General features: G+C 40.9%; 1 protein-coding gene across 1 annotated transcript; it reads left to right on the forward strand.

Annotated features, from left to right (window-relative positions):
• Positions 1–692: 692 nt before the first annotated feature.
• On the forward strand, positions 693–8,804 carry dzank1 (double zinc ribbon and ankyrin repeat domains 1). The gene is made up of 19 exons (XM_059331014.1): positions 693–801; positions 986–1,139; positions 1,257–1,362; positions 1,450–1,492; positions 1,814–1,905; positions 1,995–2,068; positions 2,170–2,287; positions 2,409–2,504; positions 2,666–2,746; positions 2,837–2,947; positions 3,438–3,801; positions 4,305–4,408; positions 4,602–4,682; positions 4,749–4,872; positions 5,064–5,119; positions 7,125–7,226; positions 7,302–7,429; positions 8,121–8,195; positions 8,384–8,804. The coding sequence occupies exons 1-19, from the start codon at positions 693–695 to the stop codon at positions 8,544–8,546; spliced, it is 2,181 nt and encodes a 726-aa protein (XP_059186997.1). The 3' UTR covers positions 8,547–8,804.
• Positions 8,805–8,828: the final 24 nt, after the last annotated feature.

The raw sequence follows: 8,828 nt of genomic DNA on the forward strand, positions 1-8,828 counted from the left end.
TCTTTAACTGCGTTAGTTTATACTTTTACTGCATTACTTTACACTTTTACTGCATTACTTCATACTTTTACTGCGTTACTTCATACTTTTACTGCATTACTTTATACTTTTACTGCATTACTTTATACTTTTACTGAATTACTTTATACTTTTACTGTTATACTTTAGCTTCAGATATGAAAAACATGATCAACTCATGATTATTATAAATTATAAAAGTTAAGATGATCAATAATAATAATCAACAATCTATAATAGCACTTTTACTTTTGATATGTACATTTTGATTCTTTTGCACTTTTACATCAGTAAGTTTTGACTGCAGGACTTTTACTTTCACTGTGAGGTATTGGTACTTTTACTGCGTGGAGTAATCTGATTACTTCTTCCACCGCTGGAGGCATCCAGTCAAACACAGAGTGAAACAAAGTAACTGAGTACTTTTACTTTTGGTACTTTGACTGTATTCTGATTACTTTAGTACTTTCTGAATGAAGTAGTATTTCTACCCTGTGGTACTTTTATATAAATGAAATATCTGAATACATCTTGAGTTTTACTTGTAACATGTTGTATTTCTACTGATCACAGTACTTCCTCCTCTGCTGACTAATCGACTGATTGATTGATTGATTGATTGATTGATTGATTGATTGATTGATTGATTGATTGACAGACAGACAGCCGTCACCATGACAGCAGGATCAGTGTCGGCGCCGCTCATCATCCCGATCATCGACCTGCAGAGACACAGAACCAAGAACCACATCGACACCAGCACACCTGTCTCCCTCCACTCAGGTACCATTTACACCTGTCTTGTAGCAGTATCAGATGTGTCTGATAGGTGTCTCTCAGGGACCAGGTGTGTCTGACAGGTGTCTCTCAAGGACCAGGTGTGTCTGACAGGTGTGTCTCAGAGACCAGGTGTGTCTGACAGGTGTGTCTCAGAGACCAGGTGTGTCTGACAGGTGTGTCTCTGCAGAAACTCCTGGCGTGCAGATCTTCTTCTCTCTGGATGGGTCGAGGCCAGTGGTGGTGGTGGCGCAGCGCGGCTCATCAGGCAGCAGCAGGAAGTACAGCAAGCCGATCCTGCTGCCGGCTGGACGAGTCGCTGTCAGAGCACTCGCTGTCAGCAGGTAACTCTCTACTTGTCTGTCTATACCTGTCTGTCTCTCACTTGTCTGTCTCTACCTGTCTGTTTCTAATCTGTCTGTCTGTGTCTCACCTGTCTGTCTCTACCTGTCTGTCTGCAGTGATGGCAGACAGAGCTCTGTGGTGACGAAGGTATTTTCAGTTGATCTTGTGGATTCAGAGGACAGGAAGTGGAGCAAGGAGGACTTCCTGCGCAGCGACCAGCAGGTGAACAGACTACATTTCCCATCAGCCCCCGAAGAGGACAGTCATCTTTATTAAAGTCTGTTTTAATGTTGAAACTTTTCTTTTCAGCCTCAGTTTGAACCGTCTGAGAACTCTTCACTCCTACCTGCAGGTTTGTTAATAATCATAGAAACATTAAATATAGAATATAGTTTAATTCCTCTGATAAATACAGCAGTCTGACTGCATAGAAGTATATGAGAAAAATATTTCATGATGGTTTTTTAGTTAATAATTATAACTGAGGTAAATCCTTTTAGTTAGTCTGCTGAGACCAACAGTCACGTGACAAATATTCACTGAAATTCTGTTTACACAGAGCAGAGAGGAGAGGACAGGAGAGCCTGGAAACATGTGAAAAGTCTTGATATACAAATTCTGTTTTATTCACATTTTCAAAAATAATATTCCTCTCCCTGCTGTTTGTCTTCAGAGCCAACGATTGTGGGTAGTGCCTCTCCTCCACCAGCTCCTCGTCTCCTGGCGGGTCGACTTGGCGGCGCAGCATGCAGACGGCGTCAGGGGGTAAACAGACGAGCTGACGGCGTCATGCTGCAGGGCAGAAACAAGTCAGTGCTGACTTTTGACTTTTATTTTGTTGTGTTTCTTGTCAGGGCTCAGGTGTGTCGGAGCAGCTGAGCAGCACGCTGACGTCCCAATGTGTCCACCGAGAGATGGACATCCTGCGGTATGGACAGACGGATGAGTCTCTTAACCTTCACAACCTTTTCACTGTTTTCCTGCAGAAAAACGGTCTCACTCTCTGCCTGTCCGTCTGTCTCTGTCCAGGTGTCCTCAATGTCTGAGTGTCCGTCCCTCAGACCCGTCCTCTGGCTTCTGTCCTGAGTGTGGAGCTGCTCTCCCGGTGTTACCTGAGCAGAGACCGCCGCCTGCTGAGGGAGGACAGGTACTGCACACTTGGGGTCTTGACCACTTTCTGTTTTAGTGTTTTGACTCCTGTAACTTTCAGAACTTGAACATCTGAACACAGTGAAGGTTCTGACTGAGTTCTGCTGGTTCTGGTCCAGGTGCTCTGCTGTGTGATCTGTCACTCTCTGGTTCCTGTGAACACTCACACCTGTTTAATCTGTGAAGCCTCAATCCAACCACAGAGCAGCCTACAGGTACACGTACACACACACACACACACACACACACACAAACATTTCTGCTGCTTTATGTTTGTGCTTCTCTACATCTCAGAGGTAAACACTATACTTATTACTGCACTACAGCTTTTAAGTGTGATAGTTTATATACAATGTATGTGTGTGTGTGTGTGCAGGAGCGTGTGGTGTGTGTGTGCTGTGGAGGAGTGAACCCAGCTCACGTCTGCAGCTGTTTGATCTGTGAGAGTCGTCTGCAGGTAAAACTTTCTGTTTTTATATTTACTGAGACTGAAGGAGAGGCAGCTCACTAACTGTGTGTCTGTCTGTCTGTCTGTCTGTGTGTGTAGGGGAACAGCGCCCCCTCTGTCCTCCCAGCAGGCAGCAGGACGTTGACGTGCTCCAGATGTAAACGTTTGAACCGCGGAGACGCCCGGTTCTGTGACTGGTGCGGCTCCAAGGTGAACACCATCAACACACAAACAACATAACCAACACAAACACCATCCACACAAAAAAACGCAAACAACATCAACACATAAACAGCACAAAACCAATACAAACAACATCAACACACAAACAACATCAACAACACAGGAACAGGGTTGTTATCGTTAAATAAATCTGAAACATGAAATAAATAAATAAATGTCTCAATAATTAAATTAGAATGCCAGTAAATTAGCAAAAAAGAATAATAAATATTAAGTGTCTGCATTAATTCACTGATCAAACGTGCCGTAAGTTAATATTTCTGTTTTAATTTGACTTTTTTTATGTTAGCGTGTTTTTCACATTTAAATTATTGTGCTGAAACTTGTTTTGTTCTTCTTTTGTTAATTTTTGTAGTTTTCGTGGAGCTAATCTTGTAGTTTTTCCTTGCTTTGGTCTTTGTGCTAAGCTGTGTGGGGAGTGAAGCATTGTGGGAAATTTATTGTTATGTGTGTGCAGCCGAGACAGGCAGCCAGCTGTGTGGTTTGTTGGCGCTGTGGCGCCAACGGAAACCTGTACGGCTCCTACTGCGCGGCCTGTGGTGCCTTGCTGGAGGCTCCGCCCCCACCCACATCCTGCAGTGACATCACAGGACCTACCGCCACCAACCAGGTGTGCCGCTCCGCTGACATCACTGCCACCTGGCAGGCCATGCCCTCCTCTGGCTCTGCCCCTCGCACAAAGTTAGCCACGCCCACAGCCGAGCAGGGCACGCAGACTGTTGGACTCTATTACCCATCAGCCACTGGGCTGCAGAGGAAATACCAACAGAGTGCGACCAGAGACCGCCAACCGCTGCTGACTGCCATCAGCCCGGGAAGAGGTAACAATCTGAGACACAAAGAGACAGAAAACAACCACAAAGAGACAGAAAACAACCAGAGAGAGACAAAAAACAACCACCAAGAGAAATAACATTACATAGAGACAGAAAACAACCCCCAAGAGACAAACCACTACAAAGAGACAGAAAAGAACCACAAAAAGACAGAAAACAACCACAAAAAGACAGAAAACAACCACAAAGAGACAGACAGCAACCACAAAGGTACATGACATTACAAAGAGACAGATAACAACCACAAAGAGACACAACACTACAAAGAGATAGACAACAACCACAAAGAGACACAACACTACAAAGAGATAGACAACAACCTCAAAGAGACACAACACTACAAAGAAACAGAAAACAAACACATAGAGACAAAAAACAACCACAAAGGGACACAACACTTCAAAGAGACAAAACAACCACAAAGAGACACATCACTACAAAGAGATAGAAAACAACCACAAAGAGACATGTTGTGTTTGTGTCCTCAGGTTTCTGGAGGTTGCAGCTGGATCATGTTTGTGCTCACCTGAGGAGTTACGCTCAGAACAACGCCTCCTTCAGGGCTCTGCTGGGAGAGCCTCGCCTGGGCCGGGTACGCCACGTCACCTGTGACGTTACCAGTGACATATTAATGAACATGATTACTTTCTATGATAAATAAATGAACTGTCAGGAGTTGTGGTCGTGCTGTGAAACATCTTTAGGGTGTCAGGCTCCCTGATCACCTGTGCAGGTGTGTAGTGTTGCATGCTGTGGTTGACATCCTGTGCACTGCTGTCCTTCAGATGGTTTCTGCTGTGATTCAGGAAGATCGTTATGAAGTCAGCGTGACCGTCAGCTTTGTGTCGGCCGGTCGGGAGCAGCAGGTTCGTTCTCACACTGTTTCTTACCTTTCTGTTCTGTCTGTGAGATGACTCACTGTTTGTCCTCAGGGCGGCCCAGCAGGGGGCGCAACCGCGGCCATGGGGGGCGCCACAGCAGCCACAGGGGCCACAGGGGCCACGGGGGCAGTCGAGACTCTGAGCAGCGTGACGGAGCGATCTGAGGACTGCAGCAGTAAGAACACTTCATCATCTTTCTTATTGTTTTGAACCTGTTAAATATTTTAAATTGATGGAGTTATTTTGACAGCATTTTTATATATAATAATAATAATGATAAATATCCATAAATAAAACACATTTAAAAAGTTATATGAAAATTTAAAAATAATAAAGATAATTAAGTGTGTGTCTGTGTGTTGACAGGAAATGATCGCTCCAACAACAAACGGCTCAAACAGAAGCCAACGCCCAAACCTCCGGTAAGACGCCAACTCGTCAGAAACACACGAAAATGAAGAAGAAACTTCCTCGAGGTTATGTTGTTCAGTAAAATACTGTTACACAACATGGTGCCTATATATATATATATTTGTATTTATATATTTATTTGTATATATAAAAATAGATTATATTTCTCCTGAAACATTTTCTCTCGTTTAGGTAAAAAAATTCTCAAATACTTAGATAATATAGTTTTTATCTTATTGTAACATTGAGAGCTAATAAAATAAAGAATAAATCTTTCAAACATGAAAGTAACGTTCCAACATCAAAAGAACGTTTTGACATGAAAGTAATAAAAAATAAAAAATAAAAAATATCAAAATTTGATTTTTTTTAATGAAAGTAATGTTCCGACATCAAAGAAACATTCCGATATCAAAGGAATGATCTGACATCAAAAGACCAAAGGAACTCTCGACATCAAAGGAACAAATAAACGATATCAAAGGAACGTTCCGACATCAAAAGAACATTTTGATATCGAAGGAACATTCCGACATCAAATGAACGTTCCAATATGAAAGGAATGTTCCAACATTTTGATTTCTGAAAATTCAGAAATCAAAGGAACGTACGCACATCAAAGGAACATTCCTACATCAAAGGAACAAATAAACGTTCCAACATCAAAGGAAGGTTCAAACATTGAAGGAACAAAAGAATGTTCTGATATCAAAGGAACGTTCTGACATCAAAGGAACATTCCAATATCAAAGGAACATTCCAACATTAAAGGAACAAAAGAACATTACAACATCAAAGGAACGTTCCAACATCAAAGGAACGTTCTGACATCAAACAAAAGAACGTTCCAACATTGATACATTGAAGGAACGTTCCAACATCGAAGGAATGTTCCAACATCAAAGGAACGTTCCAACATCCAAGAAACAAAAGAACATTCCAACATCAAACGAATGTTCCGACATTAAAGGAATGTTCTGTCATCAAAGGAACAAAAGAGTGTTCTGATATCAAAGGAACGTTTCGACATCAAAGGCACCTTCAAACATCAAAGGAACAAAAGAATGTTCCAACATCAAGGGAACGTTCAAACATTGAAGGAACGTTCAAACATTGAAGGAACTTTCCAACATCAAAGGAACAAAACAATGTTCCAACATCAAAGGAACGGTCCAACATCAAAGGAACGTTCCAACATCAAAGGGACCATAGAATGTTCTGATATCAAAGGAACGTTCCAACATCAAAGGAACGTTCTGACATCAAACAAAAGAACGTTCCAACATTGATACATTGAAGGAACGTTCCAACATCGAAGGAATGTTCCAACATCAAAGGAACGTTCCAACATCCAAGAAACAAAAGAACATTCCAACATCAAACGAATGTTCCGACATTAAAGGAATGTTCTGTCATCAAAGGAACAAAAGAATGTTCTGATATCAAAGGAACGTTCCAACATCAAAGGGACCATAGAATGTTCTGATATCAAAGGAACGTTCCAACATCAAAGGAACGTTCCTACATCAAAGGGACAAAAGACGTTTCAACATCAAAGGAACGTTCAAACATTGAAGGGACTTTCCAACATCAAAGGAACAAAAAAACGTTCCAAAATCAGAAGGAACAAAAGAACGTTCCAACATCAAAGGAACAAAGGAACATTCGGACATCAAAGGAACAAAAGAACATTCCAACATCAAACGACATCCTTTGATGTCATCCGACATCAAAGGAACATTCCAACATTTAAAAAATAGAAGATTATATTTCTCCTGAAAACATTTTTCCTTTCGTTTGGTAAAAAATGTCTAAACTATTTAGATTATTTACCCTTTTTATCTTATTGTAACGTTTAGAGCTAATAAAGAATAAATACTACATAAACACTTTTATTTTGCTGTTCTGATAAAAGATGTCAACCATGAAAAAGTCATTAAAAAGATACTACATTACCTAATTTTTTCAAATACTAAACCTTGACTATATAATATATAATCGGCTGCTGCTCTCTGATTGGCTGCCTGGCTGCAGGTGTGGGAGGTGCGGCTTCTGGCAGAGCTGGGTCCTGGTCCGGGTCGAGGTCAGGCGGGCGTTGTCCAGCAGTTCTTGGATCAGGTATGAGCCTCTGCAGCCAATCAGAAGCCCCCTCCTTGCTGACCTGACACTGACTGGTGCGTTTGTTTCCACCAGGGGGTGGACCCGTCCTGCTGCGACGCCGACGGACGCCATGCTCTAGCGGTGGCCGCGGTCAACGGTCACCATGACGTACTTCCTGTTTTAGTGCAGCGAGGAGCCGACGTGGATCAGCAGTCCGGACCGTAAGAAATAATACTAAATAATACATTCATTTTTACATGATAAATATATTGGTATGACATTAAATGTACCAACATCTATAATGAAATCTTTCATTTATTTATCTTTGTATCACATAATGAGCCTATTGATTTTTATTTACATTATTTAAAATTCATATAAATTCCATTCATTTTTTCTTCAGTTTTAATTTTAAAATGTAAATATTTATGCATTTATTTGTTTTATTTTCCCCAAATTATTTTTAAAAAAATGTTCTTTATACATCTTTTATAAATTAGTCAAGTGATTAATATGCAATTACTATAAAAATAATTAGCTATCAGTATTAAGGGTGACATACATTTACATTTGATTTTACCTTTGTATAAATTCCCCACTGTATTTATTTATTTAGATCCTTTTTTGAAATGTATTGTTTACTTTTTACCATGATTTTATTTTTACATTACCTGTTTTAATTTATATGTGTCATTTATTATTTTATTGATTTTTATTTATTTATCCAGCGACTTTATTCATTTTGGCATTTTCTCACTTTCAGGTTATAATAAAATATTTTTCATGGTAGTGTCACATTTATATAAAATTCAAATTCAGTTTTTATCAGAAACTTTTCATTTTTACAAACTTTCTCTTATTTCACGGATTGAATGTTTGTTGTAAAAAAAAATAAAAAAGAATTCTCCTCAGGTTGAGAAACTCGGCTCTGCATGAAGTCGCAGCGCTCGGAGCTGAAGGTCTGCAGAGCGCCCAGGTGCTGCTCAGGTAACACACACACACACACACACACACACACACACACACACACACACACACACACACACACACACACACACACACACACACACACACACACACACACACACACACACACAATTCAACATATTTTCTGGTTTTGTTATTTTGTTGCTCCTCCCACCTGTTGATGTCACCTTGACATCACTGTTCTGCAGCCTGCAGGCCAGCGTGCAGCGGAGGAACGCCAGTGGGCGGACGCCATACGACGTGGCGGTGACCTCCGGCTGCAACGACATGGTGACTCTGCTGGCGGCTCGGGCCGGACTCCACCTGCTGGGAAAACTGGGAAAACCCAAAGTCAACCTGGACGTTTACTGACTGTCAGGACAAACAAACAGCCTGACACTCTATGGACCTGAATGACCATGTAGGAATGTTCAGTACATTTACTCTGTCCTGTACTTTATTACTTCACTTGAGTTTTTCCATCCGATCTGATCCATGAGACAGTAAACTAACTTTAATAAGCATTAAGTCGATGTTATAGTATAATGTGTTAGATTTGTTGGACGTGTTGATTTACTGGACAGTTTTTGTTTCAGAAACTTGAATAAAAAGTTGTTTAAATGTTGAAAACCTGCTGGTCCAGTTTCAGCCTCA

The sequence above is a fragment of the Centropristis striata genome, chromosome 1, assembly GCF_030273125.1.
Source record: "Centropristis striata isolate RG_2023a ecotype Rhode Island chromosome 1, C.striata_1.0, whole genome shotgun sequence".
Taxonomy (NCBI): Eukaryota; Metazoa; Chordata; class Actinopteri; order Perciformes; family Serranidae; genus Centropristis; species Centropristis striata.